The sequence below is a fragment of the Rhyacophila brunnea genome, unplaced genomic scaffold (assembly GCF_057557595.1).
Source record: "Rhyacophila brunnea isolate RB1 unplaced genomic scaffold, BYU_Rbru_1.0 scaffold_20, whole genome shotgun sequence".
Lineage (NCBI taxonomy): Eukaryota > Metazoa > Arthropoda > Insecta > Trichoptera > Rhyacophilidae > Rhyacophila > Rhyacophila brunnea.
In genome coordinates this window covers 34,717,912-34,743,152 of record NW_028232860.1, presented here as the reverse complement: position 1 = coordinate 34,743,152, position 25,241 = coordinate 34,717,912, and the positions used below count along the sequence as shown (strand labels likewise).

The 25,241-nt window shown below is 33.4% G+C and overlaps 1 protein-coding gene across 1 annotated transcript; it reads right to left on the bottom strand.

Moving 5' to 3' along the window:
• Positions 1 to 1,706: 1,706 nt before the first annotated feature.
• TfIIFalpha (transcription factor IIFalpha) lies at positions 1,707 to 24,393 on the bottom strand. The gene is made up of 13 exons (XM_085948183.1): positions 24,210 to 24,393; positions 22,757 to 22,947; positions 21,503 to 21,637; positions 19,758 to 19,859; positions 18,332 to 18,400; positions 16,100 to 16,218; positions 14,728 to 14,856; positions 14,093 to 14,207; positions 12,658 to 12,723; positions 9,615 to 9,742; positions 8,729 to 8,819; positions 4,342 to 4,488; positions 1,707 to 2,020 (listed from the first exon to the last, which is right to left on the bottom strand). Exons 1-13 carry the CDS (start codon positions 24,222 to 24,224, stop codon positions 1,813 to 1,815), a joined length of 1,515 nt encoding a protein of 504 aa, XP_085804309.1. The 5' UTR covers positions 24,225 to 24,393; the 3' UTR covers positions 1,707 to 1,812.
• Between the last annotated feature and the right edge of the window lie 848 nt (positions 24,394 to 25,241).

The window sequence follows — 25,241 nt, the reverse complement described above, 5'->3', positions numbered from 1 at the left end:
GGGATGGAGGCTTAGCGATGAACGTAACAGGGCGAGTGATCTGTAGCTTCCTAGAAAGCCACTATGAGGTGTCAGCCAAAGTATAGAACACATACCTTACTTTGTATGAATTTATTCTTACTTATAGTGAAGCCATAAAGTGTGCAGATATTTATTTCATGCGCATGAAATAGGTCTATGCATGCTCACTATTGCTGACATTGAATACTGTTTCTATTTCTTTGTTTTAATACTTACTATTTATACAGCGTCGGCCAGTAGTGTCGTGGGTCCCAGGTTCGAATCTTGCGTCTGACAAGTACACATATTTTTTTTCAATTTGTGTATGAGTCAGAGTATGGACCTAATAGGTTGAGCAAGTGGCTGACATCCATTTATGGTAAAAATAAAATCTTTTAATACAAACCTCCACTCTGTGGAGGCCCATAATATGATCTTATTAGGATTGGACATGGTCGAAAATAAATAAAATTATACAAAATACATTTTTCATGTCATGTTGTGAATGTCTTGAAATTGTAAAGTTCTAATGAAACAAATTTTTATCGTCTTGTTAGACCCATCTTCTGCTCTATCTTGTTATCCGTATGTTATATGTCTAGGGCCGTCAAGAAAGTATTGGTACTTTTTTCGAAGGCGATTTCGATTTTGCAATCTTTTTTAGAAATACGTAAATCCCTAGCTGACAAGCATCATTTGATACAGATAATTAATTGTCAGTCAGTCTTTCAATACAATACTGATACAAGGTATCGATACTTTCTCTTTCAATATGACGACCTCCTTGCCTTTGAGTAACATTGTGAATGCACTGTGTGCCGAAATATGCAAATCAAGGGTGAGGACCCGAGGGAATGCGTCTGTTGTTGAACGGGTATGCCTTTGTGGTTGACAACAGCGCACTGCATTGCCCACTTAAATATAATAGTTTTAATAATATGCTTATACTAGTGCCTGCTGGATTCGGCATTGAGGACCTGACACAATAAGTGAGATGCCTTCACCAGGGCCAAGCACAACAAATGTGTGCAAATATTAAACTGGTTTTGACTGGTCATGATGGTTTCACTGCAGGCTTTATGGGCTTCTACTTGTTCAACCGAGACATCCCCAGTTGAGTTGTTTAAAAGCAAAAATGTCCTTGTCATTTTTTCATAAAAAATCAAATTTGCATGTCATTACATAAGTAGTTATTATGCAGAGTGGTGACTGCATGTAAACCCAATTTTAAAATTATTTTTTTACTGTTTTCACCTTATTTTGTATTTAATCTGTTGGGTTTTACATGGAGACAAGAATATAACATTACTTTGTACATGTGTGTCACCTTCGTATTTTTATGGACAGTGGCGGTTTTGCTTTTAAACAACTTAGTTATAAAAAATTGCTTATGCTCCACATCCAAATGGGTTCCATGATTAGGAGAGAGTATGATGCAGAGCTGGTTGGTTTGGTAGAGTAATTATTAACTTCATTATTTGAACTATAGCTAAAAGCGTCATCCTGTTAATTCTCCCAATTTACGGGTTTATAAATGGTACCCAGTTAATGGTTTTATTTTCAACCGGCAATGTTGAGTCTGTGTGTGTCGTTACATGTGATTTGTGAATGTCAACCAAATCGAATAAAGTTGGTAAGTTACGGTCACATCGAGTTTGTATATTCAAGTGGACGTAAGGAACAACACTACAAAAAATAAAATACGATTATAAAGTAATGAATTTTATTTTTAAATATGTCTAAGATAAAATTATTTTTAAATTGATTACTTATTTGATTAATTGATCAGGAATGGGCTAAATTCGCTAATTATCAAGGTTTAATACTGAGATACATTTTTCCTTTGATGGTCTGCTTGACGGGATTGATTCTCTTCAAAATCTGCGTCATGGTTTCAACAAGGCGCTCGCTCGACACTCCGGATTTCCTCTGCTTGAACTTGGTCAACAACTCTGTTGTAGTCATCGGCTTCCGTGCCAGGTACCGACGAACCGCCTGCTCTGATACCCCGCCTTCACCACTAAAACAACAGAAAGGTAAATTAGGAAAACTAAATAAAATAATGATCTACGATCTACTTACATTTTCAGAAATATACATTTTAAAAAAACTTCAATAATAAACAATTCAATGAAGAACGTTACATTCTATAAATGTTTCATAATAATTGTGTACAGGCAACATGGTCATTGCGACACTGGTGAGTGCGGATTTATTACATCGCGATCGATTTTTAATAATATATCGTTTGTCCTGCACTTGCTGTGCACACATAATAAAGTTACAAGTGCGAGTGAAACAAAATTTTACCAATACGTTGTAACGCAACGCAACAAAATGATTGATATTTTTTCACTTTATTGCAAACTTACATTACTTTTATTTTATGTACGACGTTTATTTGTTATTTAGTATATTAATAAAATGTTTAAGCACAAAATCAAGCTCTATAATTCGCCGGTATTCGATTGTCAAATTCAGTAGTCCGCCGCGTACAAGTATACAACGCAGATGAGATGGGTTTATTTTGGAAACTTCTCCTTCATAAAACGTACGTTCATCGTGAAGAAAGTAATGTACCAGGGAGTAAAGTGCCCAAGGACCGCATCACAATTATGCCGTGCTCCAATGCTACTGGGACACACAAACTGAAGCTTTTGGTCATAGGGAAAGCCAGTGATCCTAAGCCATTCAAGAATATCTGCCTCACTGAACTGGTTGGTGAAGTGATTTACTGTTTAATATTTAGTTAATAAACTTAGTTTATAAATATGTATAATTTAGTAAATACTTGATTTTGATTATAAATAAAACCGTAATTTGCTAGTACAAATTTCTAGAAAATAAAAACTATTTTTACGAAATACATACCTCCTGTTTTAATTTTTACCATATTTTGTAGGTATGCACTATAATCCGCCGCTTTCACTAATTGGACACTTGTCTGGTTTTTGGGGTGGTGGATTACTGAGAGAGTACCTACTGTACTACCGTTTTTCATCTGCAACACCTATCCACCGCCGCAGTGGAATACTTACATATATACCAGATTCTTGGGTCATGATAATTTTTATAAAAATATTAAAACCGTGATCATTTCATGCAACCCTGATGATCGAGAATTTACTGTAGATACAAATGAGAAGTTTTGTTTTTTGTAAAATAAATGTTTTCTTGCAAACAATCAATAGATTATCAGAATGCATACAAATTATTTTCTTATGTAACTATGTAATTGTTTAGCTATACTATAACAAATTGTTATCAATGTCAAATGATAATGGACAATAAAACAGCAGGTGAAAGATATAAAACATAATATTTCAACATAACAGGGATTTAAGTATCATAGATTTAGATAAGTATCAAAAACTATTTATAGCTGCAAAATTGAAATGAAATTTAAAACAATTTAATCCTATGGACTTTACGGTTATAAAGAAGAAAGGATTCTAATTATATAAGTATAAATTTATGGGAACAAAGAACACCTGGCCGGTCAACGACTTTCATGATCACTTGTGGACAAGGGCAAGGAGCCGCACGAAGAGGTACATGTTGCAATCATTTCGCGCCTTTTTAAAATTATGATTTTTCGTAAATTTAAAATATACTTTGAATTTAAGTACAATGCAATGATCAAAGTATGAAAACTATACTATAAAAATTAACTTTAAATAATACAGTGGTTGTTTTATTTGAATAAGTGCACACACTGCGGATAAAGTGTTCTATGTACTTGAATTGCGAGTATTGTAATGCTACATCAGTATTTCGTGTTTGTGTAGATAATCAGTAGTCAATATAATTTTGCTACATCGGAAATGACATTCAATACTATATTTACATGATGTTTGCAATTCATATTTATTTGATATTATATTGTTATCGGCTACATAACGCATAAGCCAGCTCTCACATTTAAACTCGCCTCGTCTGCTGCACAGCCTTCTAGGAACGTCAATCTGGTGTTGCATATAAAGACCGCGCGCACATCTCCCTAGCAAAAGTCACACGTAACCTCTCGATACGTATAGATATTTGGATCCGGCGATCGGCGAGCCGGTATAGGAATGACTAATTTGTAGGTGTTCATATGCATTCTGGCGTCTTCGACTCGTAGCCTGAGAAGCATGCGATTTATTGATAACAGCACTAGATGTTTTTTTCAACCTAAAAAGTCTCATTTGACCAATCTGCGGAGCTCCATTTGGCAACGTGTTTTGTGAATAACGATAACATCACATCGGCGTATTCGACACGTTGCAGACAAGGTGAGTCTAGATGTGAGAGCTGGCTGAGACCACTTATTTACATAAAGATTAACTTAGTTTCGTGTACCTTGCGGAGGGCTCAAAGCGAGGTCTCTTAGACGGGGGTTGTGAGGCGGCATTGTTGGCGGCATTTATCGCCGCGGCTGACTTCTTGGAGGTGGAAGGACCACCGGATGGATTCGGAGTCGGAGTGTTGGATCGCGAATTATTCGCACTGTAACAAAACAAAGTAGTGATCAAACCTTAAAATGCATTTTTACAACGTTTTTCTTAGGTCGTATTCCTATTTGTCCGGTACAAATCTTGCAATCGATTTTTAACCAACTTCCCGACTAGCTAGACATTTGAAACTTTTAGAATATATCAGAACACGATGCCAATGCATTTTTTTAATACTTTTAGCCATCTTTAAGTAGAATTGAATTCATTTTTAGTTAATTCTGTTTTGTATGAAAAGTTATTTCGATACCATTATTGGTTGCTAGGGGGTCCTAGCAAGTAAATTATTAAATAATATATACGTGCGTTGCTATGGAAATCAATATGAAATGACATTTCATTATTCAGTATTTCTATCAAGTACAAATTTTTTTGATCGTTTAAGCTAGTCAAGTCAAGTTTATATGATTCAACAGAAAATTTAACCTTTCTAACGCGGCAACTGACTTTAGTCAGCCTATACGCGCAAGTCATCCGCGCGTCAGCTGACTAAAGTCATTTCGATTTTCGTTTGCCTAGTACTGCTTTCGGCCAGGCGCGAAAAAATCTAATATTGATTTAATTTATTCAGAAATCATCCTTCTCTTGACATCTGTCAATGAATAGCCTAAACTTTTGTTCTATCTAATTTAAATAAATATTTTTCGGGAGCGTGTCTTGGATAAAAAAATATCAGTCATCGGGCCAATTCAAACTTGCCGGGTATATAGTGTCTTATCGCTTCTTAGTGCATGTGCGCCGAAGATATTTGACTGACGCGTTTGTAGCGATACGAATTCGCGATATAATATGTTATATTGTTTTTTAGTGATTGAAAAACTATTTGGTGCATAAACTGTTATATAGAATATGAGAAAGTTACATTGATCAAAGTGAATTTACAAAACATTTTACAAAAGGAATGCTTTTTGAGATTGCATTCATTCGTCTACCTGCTAGTATATTATCCGCGAGTTAATAGTTTCGGAAAATAATTTGAACAAGGTGTAATTTAAATATAAGAGTCCGCGATTCAATATTTCTTTTTCTTTATTGTTGATTAACAGTTTTAAATACTATTTTCTGATTATACTAATAGGTAAAACGGACAAAAGTTGTTTATTTACCTTAGTTATCAGTCATTTATAAAGAAAAGATATGTTAAGTAAATAAACATTTTCACACAATTGAAAATTTCTGTATCGGAAAAATTAAAAACATTTTGTGATAGCATATTGTGTGTGGTCGATATTTTGTCATTATTTTAAAATGGATATCCCTGGTAATTTGAGCGATGAAATGGGAGAAGCAATTCATGATCCTGATTCAGATTATGAATTGAGTGAAAATGAGTACTACGATGATTCAGATACTTCCAGTGCCCCATCAGAAAGTGCTGCTGCCGCCGCCTCTAATTTAAATGTAAATCGTAATGTTGACGATCTGTCTTCGTGGACTACTGGACCTTTCATACCAGTTGTTCACGAATTTGATGATTTCTTTTCTGGAGTCAGCCCGCACACAAATTTATCAGATAGCTCTAAAGAAATAGAATTTTTTGAGCATTTTTTGAATTCAAATATAATGGACAGAATCGTAATCGAAACAAATAACTATTATACAGAAGACATTAGAAGACAAGAACCATCGCCGAAATCACGAATGCATAAGTGGGTCAACACAGACGTCCCAGAAATGTACATTTTTTTTGCTGTAAGTATGTTGATGACTAGAAATCGTCACATCACAATAGAGGAACATTGGTCAACCGATCCACTCTTATCCAGCCAAATGTTCGGGAAAGTAATGCCAAGAGACAGATATACTTTGCTTTTGAGGATGTTGCACTTTTCGGATCCCAATACTCAAATTCCTGGAGATAAATTACATAAAATTAAAATTCTGATCGACCATTGCCGAGAAATATTCAAAAAAACAATGATGCCGCACGAGAACTTATGTATCGACGAAAGCATAATTGTTTTCAAAGGCAGATTGCTGTTTAAACAGTACATTCCTTCAAAACGCCACCGTTTCGGCATAAAAATGTTCGTTCTTTGCGATGTGATGACTGGTTATATATTAGATTTCATAATATATTGCGGGGAAGGAACAGATATTGTCGATGAGCAGGGACTTGGCATTTCGGGAGCTGTGGTAACGACATTAATGAACGAATATTTCGGTAAAGGTCATACTATGTGGACTGACAACTGGTATTCAAGCCCAGACTTATTTAAACATCTTCACGAAAAAAAAACAAATGCTTGCGGAACAGTCCGAAAAAATCGAAGAAATATGCCAACATTTAGGAAGCTCAAGAAAGGAGAAGTGGAGTCAAAAAATAGTAGCTCGCTATTGGCTATAAAATGGCACGACCGGCGCGAAGTCCATATGTTGACTACATTGCACAATGATTCATTTACACCCACAGGAAAATTCAATAGGCAGACCGGAGAGCCTATACTAAAACCTACGTGTGTTATCCAATATAATAAATGTATGGGATCTGTAGATAAAGCTGATATGATGTTAAGTACACTAAGTTGTATGCGAAAATCAATAAAATGGTACAAAAAGGTGGCTTTCCATATCATAGATCTGTTTTTATTAAATTCATATATTCTGTTTAGTACTATCACAGGCAAAAAAACAGGTCTAGCTAATTTTCAGTTAAAAGTAATCAGGCAAATATTTGAAAAATATCAAGTTCCAGCCACATCCCGCGCACAGCAACCCGTCGACCATCCACTGCGCTTATCAGCTAGAGCGATGGCAAAGCATATGCCGGACATAATTCCTCCCGCAAATAAACGGATAAATCCTTGCAGAGTTTGTCATCTTTGTGCGAATACAAAAAAAAAGCCGAAAACCAAAAAATATTCCAGATACATGTGTTCCGAGTGTAACGTGCCATTATGCGTGTATCCGTGCTTTAGAGAATACCATGAAAAGGTGAACTATTAAAATATTTAAGTGTTTCAAAAATACTAAAATGACCTACCTACATATCAGACGATGTTGAAATTTATAAATTAATAACATTTGAAACTATGTGGATTATGCGTTCTGTTTAGTGAATAGTGTATTGTCATGTTATCAAAATAAACCATTAATATTATCAAGTGGGGTGTAAAAAAGGATTTCTCATAATTTATTAAGTGGTCTGGGATTACGGTTGCATTAACTCTGAAGTTTTAAACATAATTCTGTCATCGACGCACTTGTCCGGAGCCGACACGTCAACAAAATGGCGACTGAAACGTAAGTCACACGCTTTTTGTATAACGCGGCTTGTTCGTCATTCTTTATCATAATCAGGGCACAAATGTTTATTTTTAAGATCGTTAAAAATATTACGACTATTCATAATCACCGTTGAACACTTAAAATATTTTTGATGACTGTATTTGTACATGTTTGACTGACATTTATTGTGATTTATCAATACTTGAAATCATGACGCGCTCTATTGTATTAAAGCGGTATTCTTGACGCTTTGAAAGGGTTAAAAACGTATATAAAAAGTTCTTTTTATCTTGTAATTATTTTCCATAAAGTGGTTCTATACTAGTCTTGCATTATGGATTATATTCCAGTAAATATGATAATTTGGATGCATTATTTACGGTTAACCTGGTAGAAATAACTCTGATCTCTTTAAAAGTTGGTTCAAGGTTAAAAGTGCTCTAAATAAGTGTCATGAGAAATGTGAACATAAGTCTTATGTTAATTACATTTCATGTCTCGTTCTGATTGATTAGGTCATTATTTGATATACAAAAAACAAAATTTCTTCTTGAATGCTTCTGTCTTTAGAGCGATCACGTTGACTAGACGAAAATGTAGTTATCTCAGGGTTTATTCTTTACCATTTCATCGCATCTATTCTATACACAAGACTGCTATTGGGGGTAGTTTTTCATGTTTGTATCGAAGTATTATAATTTTTACAATAAGTCAGCCGTCTACAGTCAAAACTGTCTATCTCGCTCTAAAATTTAGCACAGCCAAGAGAGGTACTGTTAAAACATAGCACTTTTTGTAACAATTACAACTAACTTATTGTAAGTGTTACAATAAGTGCTAAGAGTCTTGCAGTCTTGGGTTAAGAATAGATGCGCATAAATGCTAAAATAATTAGAGATATATTTTTTTATTGTCAAATATGATTTTATGACCCGTGAGTTTATTGAGGGCTCTTTACTGGTTAACTGAGTAAGGTACATATTATTATGATGGGCATATTATAGTACCTTTGTCCGGCAGGACGTTTGGACGCATTCTTAGTGGGAGTCTTTGGTGGTGTTTCATTATCAGAATCTGAGCTTAATTCACTGCTGGAATCTGTGGACAAAGAGATTGAATAAATAAAGAAATTTGCAGAATTTAAAATATTTAAGATGACTGTTTGTCACCTTACAATATCACATACATATTATAAGTAGCAGACACTCTAATTGAAGTTATACTTCTTTTGGCGCGTTTGGGAAATCAGATCAGAGTGTATTTTTGGCGTGTGACATGTAACACATAATTTTTTTTTTCTCACGAAAAAAAACGCACTCGATTGGATTCGAACCACCGATTGTGATTGTTCGGTTATCAGCCGAATGCACTACCTTTACGCCACAGTATGATACTGCAATCGTGACGATTATACAGTATAATATTATAGTTTAAAATTGTTCCGTTGCCTAGGCAGCGAATTTATTTTTGTCGGCCATTTGCAATTCTTTACGTAAACAAATGATTAAACGTCGGTCACAGTTTGTACTTTAAAAATAAAAACTACGAGAAAGCATTATATAATTTAGTAATATAAATTAAAGTGTATAGAAATAAACCAACGGCTTTCCAATAAGCGGTCCTTTTTCTTGAGTGTAATTTAACAAGATAATTAAGAGCTAGTCAAAGAATCTAGTTTATTACAAGTTTTGTTTTTGTTTTGTTACGCCAAAGAAGTGTAACTTCTAACGCGCGTACATAATACACACACCGTTTTTTTTTATTGTGTGCGTTGATCAAAAACACAACAGAAGATTTTTGTACAAAAAAATTATGTGCAAATTATTATGCCCCAAAGAGTGGATTTAAACCATTAACAATCGGAACCTCAATACATGATAGCATTCTTGTTACCTTTCTTGGCAGCAACTGCCTCAGATTTTTCAGCCTTTGGTTTCTCTTTTTCTTCCTTCTTCTTGTCTTCATCACTACTGTCTCGTTTTTCAGCGTCTGAAGAATCTTCATCGGACGTAAGCAACTTTCTGTAATTAATACATACAAACATGTAAACGTTGAAAAGTTTAGAGAAATTAAAATTTGTATACTTTTTACGTATGTAAAGTAGATACGCCACATACAGTGAGTCCTGGACTTAGGACGGGGTTCCGTTCCGCCACATAGGTCGTAAGTGGAATTTCATTATTGTACACCTAATGTTTGATACTAATTAGCAACTTTCGATCGGCAAATTAAAAATTTTATAACCTTTTCAATTTTCACTTTTAAAAGGTTTTTATCGATGAAACGAACGATTGTATGTGTCGCTATATCAGTAATATGTTAATTAATTTTTTCTTCTATTGGACGCCCCAAAATCAGAATTTGAAGTTTGCTGTTTTGTTTACATAACCTCCGTGGCGAAGGGTGGAGGTAGGCTGTTAAGATCCGCCATAAATAGTGCACATTAAACTTTCTTAGTCATACATATTTGTTTTTATTGATCTAAGACTACAATTTATTTACAGATGGTATTGGTTAGATTTTAAAAATCAATTAAACCCTGCCTAAACCAAACCATTATAGTTTTGGTATATTTTGGGCGGTATGACAAAATTTTGCACACTTTTTCATTCATAGTTCTTTGTTTTCGTTAAATTAAGAGTACATATTACACATTGTTGGTTCATGTTTTTTACCCTGCCTAAACCAAACTATAATGGATAAAAAATATTATTCCATCTATAAAATATTCAAAGCTATGTATGATTTAATTGCATAATTTTAGATATTTTATAGATAGATGAGTATTTTTTGACTATTATCTACTATGGCTTGGTTTTGCAGGGTTTAATTGAATTTTAAAAACTAACCAACACCATCTGTAAATTGTAGTCTTATTTCAATGAAAACAAATACATATGACTGACAAAGTTCAGTGTATATTATTTATGGCAGATTTTAACAGCCTACCTCCACCCTTCGCCACTGCATAACCTATATGAGGCGCCGAGTGCCAAAGGAGCTCAAGCGCCAACTTTACGATTTTTGACATTTGAATATAGGTTTTTTCTATAAATCGATATGTATCATGCCACAAAGTCTTATCGCTCAAATAATTATAGATATTTTACAATAGAGATTTATTTTCTGTGGCATAATTGTTTTGGTTGTTATGTCGGCACGCCACAGAAGCTTATCCGCCATTATACTATGGAGAGCGCGAGACCAAAACAGCTGTCAGATTTGTCTTATTGAATATACGTTCTCAACAGTGAAAAAAACTAAAAATGAGCTCAAGAAGGATTAGAAAAATAGTTTCGATGTGTGTTAAACCTTTAAATGAGGAAAATCGCGGTAAGTTTAACATGTTTTATCCGTTTTTCTTTCACATACGCTGTTGTTTAAAATATTTAAGATTACTTTTGAAATATGGTTATTAACGTCATTTTAGTAATTATGTCCACTAAACTTTTACTTCCATGAAAGAAAATAACTCTTATTTCTAATTGCATCTTGTTTTATATCCAATTACGATTGATATATAACAAAAAAAGTATTTAAAAAATCACCAGAATCCTTGAGAAAAAATGATGGTGTGAAATTTGAATAATGATTTTGTTATTTTGGCCAGTTTGGAGTAACGATTTGATTTAGTATTATTAATAATATTGGGTATATAGACGGTTATTACAAAAAAAACAATCCAAAGCTTTGAAATCATTGCTGTAATGGCAAAAACGTATTTAATATTATAAGGGAAATTTTATGCCAAACAAACTCATGTTACAATCATAACAAATTTGACCATTTTTTCAGTTTTTATTTGGCATAATAAAATTTGTTTATATCAAAATGTTTTTTTATTGCTATCCAAACCCTTACATAAAAACATTTTTTTTAAATGAATTATTTTTTAAATTAATGCCATTATTTGAGTTTGAAAATGTTAATGCCACAGAAGCTTATGCAACAAAAAATAGTATCAAGTGCCACCTTTTTTCATTTTTCTATATGCCAAAGAGGCTCAAACACCATTTTTTTTGGAATCCAATAGATATTTTTCATTAAATATTATTGCAAATAATACTTTGATTTTTTAAAATTTGCTTTGCTTAGAAAATAATTGTCCATTTCAACATTCAAGTTTAAAATTAAAAAAATAAATTCACTGAAAACTTGTCGGCCATTTTGTAGCACTTTTGTTAAATGGTACTTGAGCTCCTTTGGCGCTCGGCGCCTCATATAAAGGTTACACGGCAATAACAGGCTCATCGCCAAAATGACAACTGTGCAGGAGAGCAAGAAGAATGATATCGTTATCGGCTGGAAAATAGGTTTAATATTACGTAAAAGAATTTTTATATTGATATATAATAAAAGTGAAAAAAATTAATAAAAACATATCCTACGTTTTTGTGCAGTTTTATACACAATGAGCTGATTTTTGCCTTGACTACACTTTCTTCTCCCTTCATTTATGAAGCAATGAAATCGATTTTCGTAGTTTTAATGACACCATTCTTGAGCACTTCCTCTGTTGAACAAATTGGCATTTAAATCTCAAAAATGAAAAAAATGCGATGACCCTGTTTTTGCCGTGTACCCTTCATATATTATGAATTTCTTGGTGTTTCTATGTGATAATGTATCTAAAAAATAATGCTCAATGTATTGTTTTTGACTGCCTACATACAATTGACAAGGTAGTATCGTTCCACAGGTATTTACATATAGCTAAATTTTATATTCAAATGTCTGCTGCTAAATATTATGAGTGCATCTGTGAAAAAAATGTTTTATTGTGAATTCATATTATATTATGCAAGTCTATGTTCAACTATGATGATAGATCTTTAAAGCAAACAGTTTGTAATGCTTAGCTACTACAGGACGCCACGTTAACGGGAGCGGTAGGGAAATTATTAAAACAGTAAAAATTTTATTTCTACTTTCTTACCTAAGAGCGTCTTCTTCGGCAACGGATTTCAATTGTTTGTTCGTTTTACCCTCGCGATCAGATTCACTAAAACAAAATAAAAACATCGTTAAAATAAAAAAAATGATAAACAGTAATTTTACCAGGATTTTCTAAGCTCGTATTCTTGTTTGTCCGGTGGTTGTTTATCCAGTACAAATCTTGCAATCGATTTTTAACTAACTTCCCGACTAGCTAGACATTTAAAACCTTTAGAATATATTATCAGAACACGATGCCAATGCATTCTTTTAATACTTTTAGCCATCTTTAAGTAGAATTGAATTCATTTTCAGTTAATTCTGTTTTGTTTGAAAAGTTATTTCGAAAGAAATCCGTAATCCAATCCACTGTTATGTGTTGCTAAGGGGGTGGTCCTAGCAACTAAATTATTAATATATACACGCGTTACTATGGAAATCAAAATGACATTTCAGTATTCTATATTTGTGTGTTTGTTTGTTGCAAAATAGCAAAAAAATGATTTGTTTACAATTGCCTTATTTGTCCTAAATTATTGATACATAGAATTGTCAAGTTTATATGATTGAACGAGAAAATTTAAAAACGTGGTATATAAAAAGTTCTTTTTATCTTGTAATTATTAGTTTATTTCATTAACAGATAGAATCAATGATCCTGACTTGACAGGATCGGTTATGTTGGTGAACAAGTCAATTTACGGTTGACTCTCGGTCAAGCAAGTCTCTGGAGTCCCAGGTGCAGATTCTAATCCTGCGTCTAGCAAAAATCATATGTTCAATGCGTTGATTTACCATATGTCTATGACAGGCTTTTAGTTAATTACATGTTGGTTTGATGCGTACATAATTGCTGATATTTATTAAAACAATTGCGGTCGTTCATTGGTCGACTCGTAGGTATTAGGCAATATACAGCCAATGAGGTTTAATATCGCTTATATTAGTTAAGGTTATTCATTGGTTTAATGAATATTTGATTAATATCAAGGAACCAATGGTTGGACAAAAGGCTAACACCCATTTACTCATAAAAAATTATTAATATAACCTATATTCCGTGGAAAAAAGATGGTAATGTGTGTTTCTGTGTGAAATTCACTAATTCAGAGACATTGATTTATCATAGTACCAAAATCTTTATACATATGGGTTTATCTCAAAACTGTGTTATTGTAGATAGACCCCTGTGATCCTAAGACACCATATTTCCCTTTTCCAGAGGGTGAGGTAATCAATCAAAACTTAAAAATAATAAAATAACCATCCATTTCATGAGAGCCAAATTAAACACCATAAACTCTTTGGGGACGACATTAAAATACATATATATTTTTCACATAACCAATAAAATCTTATTCATTCTTTGACATATTATTTATTAAAAAATACTTGCCAAAAAAATCTCAACTCTGCATTAGGAATATTATAGTTACCTTTCGGACGAGTCAGAGATATAATCTTTCTCTCTCCCTTCCTCATCTCCGTCATCACTTTCTTCAACGGCTTCATCGTCCTCCACCTTCTTCTTCTTCTTTTTGGCCAGTGCACCTTTCAATCATCAACATAATTACTACATAATATACTTGATAAATTTTCTTTTTCTATAAGCCTTCATCAAGTTTAGCTAAGTAAAAATCTTTGGAAATTAACCCGTGCCTGTGACTGGAATCATAGTTTGAAAGCCACTGGATTAGTAATGAGTCTTCTAGTTGTCTAGTACAGAGACATCTCAGTTGAAAATTCTTCTCAAAGGAAATCAAAAATTGATCCATTTCTCATTCATTAAATGCATGGAGGTGTATTACCATGGCGGATATTTACATCTTATTTGGAGGTATATTAAAAGTATATCATAAATCCTTGTAGTACGGTTAGGTATTTAACCATGATTCCAAGAGATGGCAGTGTGTGTAGGTAGAATATATTAAATTATTTAAAACAATCGACAAGGGCTAGTATAATGAGTGTAAAGTACAGTGTATATACACACTAATTTTCTATGGACAGTTTTGCACTCTTGTGGCATACATCCGGTTAAGCACATGTTATAATGAATTATTTAGAATACCTTTCTTTGCTTTTGCCTTTTTCTTGGCGTTGGTGTCGCTGTCATCTTTTTCCTTGTCCTTTTCATCATCTGAATCTGAAGAATCATCAGCAGAATCCATCCATTCGTCCATGTCGGATATTTTAAGTTCTAAAATCAATTACATAATATTATGTCATGTCAACAACAAAATACAATATATCACACTGTGTATAGTATTATGTATACCCAATGTTTTCATTCTATGAATAATGTTTAGATGTTCTTCCTACATAAACAGTTTTATAATTATGCGTAGACCGTTCTTGTATTAAGAAGAAGTCTAATTTATATTATGAATGTGAGGCTGAAAAAAGGTAACTAAAGGTAATGATTGCATTAGCTCGAAGTCTTTGTACTATTGTAGATTCATTTGGAGCAAGCTTCACAGAGATTGCGTTGGATCAGCCACATGTATAGAATACCAGAGGAGTTATCAGCAAGGTAGGCTATGTACACATACTCTGTGGGAAGAGAAGACCTGGACAGCTGTAACTGAGATGGTTGGACCATGGGGATCTAAGGAGGCTCGGTCAAATTTATTGGAAAGCAGGCGCACTGGATCATCCAGAACACCAAGACCCGCCAATGGTTGTAGTGCCAAAAATTATGATGATGAAATAATATATCCATTGAACCAATCTATTCTTAATATTCTTTAACACCGCCAAAAGGTGTCATCCGCTAAGGATTTAACTCCATAGAACCCTAAAGAGACCAGAATCATTATCAGGTAGACACATAGAAATTTGAGCATCGTTGACTACGAGACAGCAATTTTCAAGCTCAAAATGTATTTATTCTTTGTTGATAATATTCAAATTTTGTTTTCGTGTCCGCAATGGGTTAGATAGTTATTTTTTGGCACTGATGAGTCAATAGTCGACTCGTTGCTGATTGGCTGCAGCGAGATGCTCTGTATCTATTTTTAGATAAGTGCATTTGCACTCGCAGACAGAGCACATTGTTGATGCTTTTAAAAAAAATCCACAGAACCCTTTGGACGATCATGCGGTACTATCACCACATCACAACTTGTTCCTTTTATACAATTAATAATGTAACAACATATTATTCTTTTCTCCGCAAATAAATCTCATTGTTCTCTCAATAATCTGATGTTCTTCTTATCACCCGAAGTAAACAAACAACAGACGACACCATTCATCCAACACCAAACCAAACGATAGGGATGCCTAAACCTCTCTCTCACCACCTTCGGAGGTGATACCTTAATGACAGTCGGTTTTTGTGAATACCTCAGAATAACTGACAATTACATAGTGTCTTCATTTATTATTATATTTTATTTAAACCAATACAAGTTATAATAATTATTGTATGAATCTGTTACCCTTGGATTTGTTTGATTTAAGTTTCTTCTCTTCCGGATCCTCAATATCTCCGTCTGCTTCTTCTCCACGCATTCTTTTCCTCCACATCAAAGAAAAGTAGTTCATCACTTTATTACGCCTAAACAATAAACAAAACCTGTTACGATACATTGTTAAGTAATGTTATTGGAAGCAAATTTGGTGAAGAAAAAGAAATGAATATAAAATAAAATTTGATATTTTTTATGAGAAATGGTAGTTAAGGTGATTCATCAGTGAAACGGCAAATAATTTTCAACCATAGGCGCTACGAAATTTCGCACTCGCCCCCATTCGGAGAGAGAATGTAGAGAGCTGGAAACACGTCATTTTGCTTCGTGATGGCGACGGCCGTAATAATTCTTAAATCGTGTAAAGATGACTTAAAACGTTACCCATTTACTTTAAAAAGAAAACATGTCAATGAATATATTATTATTGTTACTGATAAAACAATAAACAGAAAATGAAATGGACACATGTTGGATTTATAAGACAAATTATATTTGGTTTGACATGCCTCATTTGCACCCGCGACCCGCAATCCGCGCATCGCCTAGCGACGATCTTTTTAGACCGTGTCTCAACTGAGGTATGGCCTTAAGTATTTATAGTAGGTCCATGCTTTGGATCAAAACAACATGTGAATTTGACTGACACTAGATTCAAGCCCTCAAAGTAAACATTTTTTAGAAACTGACATTTACCTGTACTCCATTACAAGCGAATTTCATAAATACATTGAGGTAATAACTTCGAAGAGACTGGATCTGGGCCCTAATGTTCAAGAGGTGAAAATAAAACATCCCTATTACTTTCTTTCCTTCCTACCGTCTTAGTTCCTGACTTTTTCTTTCACTGTTAAGCGTAATATAGAGACAATAATAACTTGAGGAGCTGTGGTTTCAAAAACAGCTAGCAATACATACTAACATCATGACATTAGAGCCAACTGACAGCTGCGTGTACCGTATATATCGTCACTGTTCTGGCAGAAGACACTAATTCGAAAAAATGACATATTCAGTTAGTTATACCAAAATGTTCCTTATTTCAAGCTTTACCGTCTGGAAACCTTTTTAATAGATAAACAGTTTTTATTTTAAAGTCATCCTTTTTACGATTACTTAATAAACTCACATGATAGACCATTTCAAACATTTTAACAACTTCAAAGTCAAATTATTCAAAACTAGTATTCTCCAGTTAGTGTGTTCTGCCAGAACAGTGACGATATATCCGTATATGTTTTTATCAATTTTGTATATTATAGTAAAGTTAGATTCTGCTTTACCAGTAAACACGACAGGTCCAGAATGCAACCAATGTTTATTATAATTTTATGTTGTATGTGTGCAAAAAACTGACGCAATAAAATTGGGATGGAATAGTTGGTAGATGAACAAAACCTTTTTAGTAGTGGCCATTCATATCTATAATTATAATTAAAATAAATTAATGTGAAACAATTTGTTTTTCAATTTACAAATATTAAGTTTTTTAACTCGATTAAGCTAAGTATAATATGCTGCAATCAATTTCCTAAGTGCGAACCCTTAAAAGCTGATTGTAACGATTCAAAATATCGTGTCCGGAAATTTATACACATGCAGTTCACACTTCACCGTGAAATATTGTATCGGAAATATATTATGGTTGTATATTAAAGACCGTCCAACTTCTTTGGGTTGTATAATACTGAGATAAAATTCATATCTAAATAAAACACGGTTTTTGTCGGTTTACAGGAGGCCAGCGGCAAACAAATTTTGAAAATAAGAGATATACTGGATTATTTGTTAGGTTGGGATTTAATAAAATTGGAACATTATTGTCTGCAATGCTCCACGAACAACGCATAATTTTTTAATCTCGGTGCTATAGCGATGACCGTATACTATACGATATTCCAATAAGAAAGCTCACGGTGAACTGTGCTACGGTGAAATGTAATACGTACAATTTACATGTAACCTCAAAATATATAGTTGAAGCTTAACGAAAGGTGAAACGAACACAGGTCTCCTTTCAATATTCATACTAAATACAGTTTCTTGAAAGTCACCAGCTCATCGATTATAAATTTCCTAAAATAAATATTCACTTCAGTGTTGCAAGCTCTCAATTTATTTTCTGTTATCTAACTGTCAATTGTGTTTCCTGTACAAAATTAAATCAACTTTTAATTAACACAATGTTTTTAGTGTAAATACCTGCCAAATTCCTGCTCCGCCTCTTCTGCGGACAAAGCTTTATACCTTTGGATAGGCTGGAAGTTGTACCTTGAAATTAAAAAAAAAACATATTTGAGTTTTATATTATTATATTTTATAATTTCATCTCGTAAACGAATATCAACTTAATGAAAATGAGAATATTAACAACCCTATTAAGAATCAATACATATAAATCGTTTAAATATACTATATTATTTCCAACCAAGATAAATAAATTCATATTTTTGTGAACTACACTATAATAATTATAGCACCTACATGTTATTTATGTAGTGGTGAAGGGTGGAGGTAGGCTGTTAAGATCTGACATTAATAGTGCACATTAAACTATGTTAATCATACGTATTTGTTTTTATTGAAGTATGACTACAATTTACAGGTGGTGTTGGTCAGTTTTTAAAAATTAGTTAAACCCTACCTGAACCCAACCATGATAGTTTTAGTATACTTTGGGCGATCCGACAAAATTGTGCACCCTTTTTCATTCATGCTTATTTGTTTTCGTTGAATTAGGACATTACACATGTTGTTGGTTATTTTTTTTAAATTCATGAAGTCCTCAGTTTTTAAAAATTAGTTAAACCCTACCTGAGAACCAAACCATGATAGTTTTAGTATACTTTGGGCGATCCGACAAAATTGTGCACCCTTTTTCATTCATGCTTATTTGTTTTCGTTGAATTAGGACATTACACATGTTGTTGGTTATTTTTTTTAAATTCATGAAGTCCTGTCTAACCAAACTATTATAGATAAAAAAAATATTCTATCTATAAATATTTAAAATTATGTATTATTTAATGGCATAATTTCAGATATTTTGTAGATAGATGAGTATTTTTGACTATTATCTATTATGGCTTGGTTTCGCAGGGTTTAATTGAATTAAAAAAAAACTAACCAACACCATCTGTAAATTGTAGTTTTATTTTGATAAAAACAAATACGTATGACTACACATACCTCCACCCTTCGCCACTAGTATGTACCCAGGCTTAGAAAATTCTTACAGGTTAGAAGTATTTTTGTTAGAAGTTATGTCCTGACTGGAAAAAGTAGCCAAATGATATTTCATTTGATTTACTAATTTGAACTGAATTAAATAACTTGGATAGGACATTATGTTAATCAAAGGAACTTGTAAAGTAGTTGAGTGCACTTATTGCACCCTAATTTTGTGGCTCAATTCGACCCCTTAAAACCAACGAAACCTATTTAAATTTTTAGCAACTTTTATGGTACTGGACATAAAATAACAAATTAAATTAAGTGACAGAGACTTCACTGTACTGCGTGTAGAAACACACTTCATAATTTTATACCACTCTGTTGTTTAGGAAACAAATGAGAGACATGTTGGTACTGGGGGAACAGGACAGGGAGATCTTTGACTTCAACTCACCATTCTTGGAGCGGGTACGCTTCTATGGCTCCATCTGGTGCATGAGTGAAGACATAATATGCAGCATTTTCTGATACTCCTCCTTCTCTTATTCCCTTAAATCTGTCGAGGAAATATTCAAGCATGTTAATTTACTTCCAGTATTAAATAATTAAGGAATTGTGCACAGTGCAATTGATCAAAAGATGCACAGAGGTGAACTGAAATGCAGTTGCAGTAAGGCTTAGGCCGATATGTATAGAATGTCACGAATCGCTATATGCTACTTTGGCATTTATCGGCTCTTTAAGTGATGGTGAAAATAATGTAAATGGTGCATGTAAGAACCCGTGCTTAGAGAGACTCGTGATAGCTGACATCTGTCAGTGTTAAATAATTCGCGACTCGGGGATTCCCCACACAAACAACAACAGAAAAGTTATAGATACTTAACAAGTATTTGAAGGAATTAAATATTAATTGTATGCACAATCACGAAAGCTTAGCAGTTTGAAATACGTCTTATTATATTTATTATTGTAAACAGAGATCATTTTAATAATATTTAAACTTTTCGACAAATCAAAGAATATACAAATCTAATATAATATACTTTTCTAAGTATATTGTATCCAGAATGCGTCAATTGATTCAGTTAATCACTGATAAAGCAACAATTTAATTATTTCAAGTTAATATTAACTATTAATTTATAATAATGATTACAAAATCAAAATTTTATAAATGGTAAAAATGATGATTGTGATGATGTCAATTGTCAATGATGCCCATTGATGCGACCAATTGATCGTTTCAATTGAAGTGCGATTGGAATTGACGCGTCAATATTTTCGCCGGTTGCTTGAGAACATCTGCAGAAACAGTACCTACAGTGTGTGAACAGTATGATATCAAATACAGATTTGGGCTTAATTGCCATAATTTTGGCTGTCTGCACTTGGAAGAAAGAAAAGAGGGCGAAACGCTGGTCGCTTCACTCACGAACATTTATTACGAGTTTTGAAAGATGTTGAACCAGAGGATTACAAAATTTTTCTCAGATTGGACCAAGAATGTTTTGACATCTTGTTAGAGCTAATTTGGCCAAACATTGAAAATCAAGACACTGTTATGCGTGAAGCGATTTCTGTTTGCTACTGAACGAACGATTGTCAATCGCACAGTAAAATATCAATTGGCTGCATCAATGGCGCCTGCCAATGCGCTTCAATCAAAATTCTCATCATTTGCCATCAAAGTCACGAATGACAATCGCGTCAATTGCATAATATGTAAACGATCAATTGGTTGCATCAACGAGCATCACTGAAAATTGACATTGATAATTTTATTGATCGTCTCCGGCGCGTACGTTTTGTAGCTGTCATTCTATTTTTGTCTATAGATGTCATTTTGATTATATTTTGATTTAACATAATGTACATTCTATGCATCTCAGGGCTAGATGTTTCATCCTGGAGTATTGTGACGTTGTCCATATCAATATGTGAGTCGTGCGAAATAATGAAAATGAATCAATTATTCTGCTTCTGCAATTAAGATGTGTGGCAGCACAGCAGATCAAATTCCTAAAAGTCCACAGTAACCGATGACAAAAACGTTTCTATAATTTTAAATATAATCGGCATTCAGCAGAGGTCATTTTAATTTTCAAAATGATTGTAAAGATAGGTTTACTTATTTAATACTAACAAAATGTTTTAACCAAAAATTAAGTTTTCATTTTAACATTAACATTGTCTTACTTTTTCCCAGTTTTCCCGCCGACTTTAAGAATCCAGGGCTGGTCTTCGGAACGATAACGCCTAGCCGTTATTCCAAATTTTTTCCTCCTCGCTTCTTCACGAGCATCTCGACCAAACTCCGACCCTGCACCGAACCTTATGACAATTTTCCACCACGATAAAAATACACTTATAATATAAAATCTTTTCATCATACTAATTCCACTCACTTACAGAACAATATTTACCTAAGTAAAACGCATTAGGTTTGATTGGTTCATAATATACAATGTATTTCTAATTTTAATATTTATAAGTATGTAAACCAAAAAATATTTATTGGCCAGCTAGATGGCAACAGTGAACAGGTTTCCCTAATAATAATATGTACTTCACTGCCAGAGCCGAGTTAACTCGTCAAAGCATGTATGTCGGGTCAGGCCCCATGGCCTAGAGTGGTAACTCGTGCGTTCTTATAAACCTCATAACTTCTTAATAAACTGTTTGTGTATATTTTCTAAAGAATATTTATCATTTTAGTGTGAAAATATTCATGATAAGTTCGAGAAACATGTTGATTTGGTAAGTTTTCATAAATATTTATCATTCTGTGCCTATTTAATATTTTGTAAGGGATTTATTTTATCCCAAAAATAACTGGCCTACAAGTGTCCACCTAGTAAAAATTGGCTGGCAGTGATAAGGTTAGTTGTCAATGCAAACTATTGGCGATTACATTTGGATAGGTAACAAGTTGTTGATTGTATTTACTAGCATATTATTTTTGTTTTGTATTATTATTGTCTATTAACACAATGGGTAATTGTGCCGCAGATGCCCTCATGAGCTTTTATGATTTTTTTTTAACGAAAACAGTTTATTCCATGTAGACAATATCATTATAATATATTAATTATCCTTTTCTGTCGGCGCTCATGCGTTTCGATCCAATAATTGTCAATTTAAAATTTGAAATTTTCATACATTTTGATGCATCATTATCACAAACTAAGATTATAAGAGATTGGGGTAGGTTAGGTTAGGTTTGGTTTGGTCTAAAAAGAAAGTTATAAAATCTCATGCGGGCATGAATAAAGAACAATGAAGAAAGTCGGGTCATCTTCATTATGTAAATGTCAAACTCGCGTTCTGTCAAGAGAATTGACAGGGTAGGTTGCGCGTGGCCATACTCAGAAGATCAAAATAAATCCTTGATTATAGATAAATATTATTAATAAATAAATAAATATTAAAATGAGGTTTCAAAGAACTTACTTTGGCTGATCTTCATCGAGACCTTTATACTCCTTCATATTATTTTCCCTCTCCATTTTGACTTGAGACCATTTCGCAAAGTCCACATTGAGAGTGGCATTAAACCTCATGACATGGTGCTTCTTCTTCATGTTTTTCGGGACCCTTATGTTGAATTCTTGCACCGAATTGCCGGGGGCAGACGGGGCGGCCTGATTTGGAAAATTATTTAATGCATTTAGATTTCATCCAAGATGTCAAAAGCATCTTCCCCGATAGAAAAAGATATATAACTCAAAAAATCTTGCAAAACGGCTTGAAATTGCACATTTCCGTAATCAAAATAAATGTATCTTGGACAAATTTATACTACTTATGTAAATTATGTTACGTTAGTAAGAGTGAAAAATTATTAATATGTAATTGTATTTCATGACAGTAGCAAATGTAGCAATGTTTAATGGAGGTAGGCAAATACTAATTAATGCCGTATTGTTTTTTTGGTAGTGGTCTTTTGAGATCTAAAAACAAACCAAAAACCTACTCTAAAAGCCGGTTCGGATTAGTCGAGTGATTTAGTTACCACTAAACGATTTAGTAACTGAAAAGTGTTCGAACACAGTCCATTAGTGAGTGACGTGTCAAAATGAGCAGAGCACAATGTAACAAAGCAAAAATAAATAATTAACTATTTTTTTATTTACATTCTAAAATCTTGTCTTATTCGTTGAATAAACAAATAGTTTACTAAAATAATGAACTTGACTAAATATAACGTGTTCAGAGTTGTCTTGCGGCTTGTTTAGTATTTAGTGAAAGGTGGTGGGGTCGCTATTTGACCGAAAAATTAGAACAAAATAGATTGACTCGACTAAATGATTTTACTAAATTACTCGACAATATTTCTCTGTTCTTACACGTTTAGTTACAAAATTACTCGACTAACCCGAACCGGCCTTAACACAGAAATAAGTAGATTTTGGTTCATTTTCAATTTGGAAACTAATGGAGGCTGTCATTATTACTGTCATCTATAGGTTGAATCGAATTCATTTGAATTAAGTATATTGCATAAATTTGATTTCTATTTTTTTTTAAGTTTTTTTTATAATACGGAGTTGGTACCAAAAGTATTCTTCGTAATAGTCTAGCTTAAAGATACTGATCATGCAATGATAAATGTGTATTCGGTGTAATGTAATAGTTGTATACAACAAATTGAACAAGACGATTTGACTAACGTATGTTCTTATTGACCTTATTAAATTAAAATGTCATGTCATGAAAATATTACCGTTCACAGTAAACATTATTGATAATTAGCCTTTATTACACTACACATCGTATGATATCAATTATCACAATACATATAATTTATTATTGAATACCAGAAAAAGTTTATTATAAACAGGAGTATGGGTATGAGGCCAGTAGAAAACATAACCTATTAAATTGGAAATTAGCTTATTATTACCGAAGTTCCGGACATCTTTAGTGTATTCTGATGACCAGGAAAATAAAACCCTTAATAAATCAAGAGAGATACCTAAAACAGAGGCGTGTCATGTGTAATAATATTATTTAATATTTACTATTTAAAATAAATTGCCGCAAGGCGACAAATTGACAACTGCACAATTTTTGACAGAAGAACATCTATTTTAGAATTGCCAAATGCAGAAAAACGACTTCCGTGATTTAATGCTTCATAAAAACTCCTACATACGAATAAATATTTTGATGAAATGGGATAAATATTTCATCGACACAATTCAAAATTCAAGCGCCCATTTATTGCAAATTTGAAAGAGTTTACTTTCATGAATCGAAATCATGCATGAAAATTCCAGGATCATGTCATTATTGTCAGTTTCATACTATATTATAAAATAATATAATTCCTAATGCGATTAATTTTAATCAGGTTTTGGTTTCGGAGCTGTGATATTATGGTGTTTTTGGAAACAAATTGGCCCACTCCTCTTGTAAACGACTGTTAATAAAATGTTTTGACGTAGAACTACGTTCTTCCCAGAGTTTGGGTAAGGGGGTAGGTGCTTACGAAGTACCTATGTCCCATGTAGATCTCCCAAATAGTTCCACATTTGAAACGCGCACCTACTAGGTAGATAAAAACAAATAGAACCAATGGCTTGTAATAATTAGCCTGTCTACAACAGTACCTACTTTACATGAATGTTTTACCGGTCGCGGGAGGAGGTGTTCAGTTTGCCATAAAAAATACAGTTTATTCAGATAATATCAAATGCAGACATGCCATCGAGCTATTTTTTATAATGATCAATTCGTCACAATATATTATTACTCTCGGTAAAATAATGTCATTTCATCGTCTTTCGCCCGATGATCACATGTAGGTCAAAATTTAGAGGCGGTCCTATATTATAATATAATTATGGTATAGGTACCTACATACAGCCATGCCCCCCACATTCTGAAGCGTGCTCCTAGGCCAGGATGTTTGGCGGGGCCCCCTGCCTATCTT

What these genes read in the sequence shown, in the direction of transcription:
- TfIIFalpha (XM_085948183.1), bottom strand. An exon ending in CTCGATGAAGATCAGCCAAA is followed by an intron (nt 21,638 to 22,756) that starts GTAAGTTCTTTG and finishes AATTGTCATAAG; the next exon opens with GTTCGGTGCAGGGTCGGAGT. An exon ending in GCCGAAGAAGACGCTCTTAG is followed by an intron (nt 9,743 to 12,657) that starts GTAAGAAAGTAG and finishes TATTAATTACAG; the next exon opens with AAAGTTGCTTACGTCCGATG.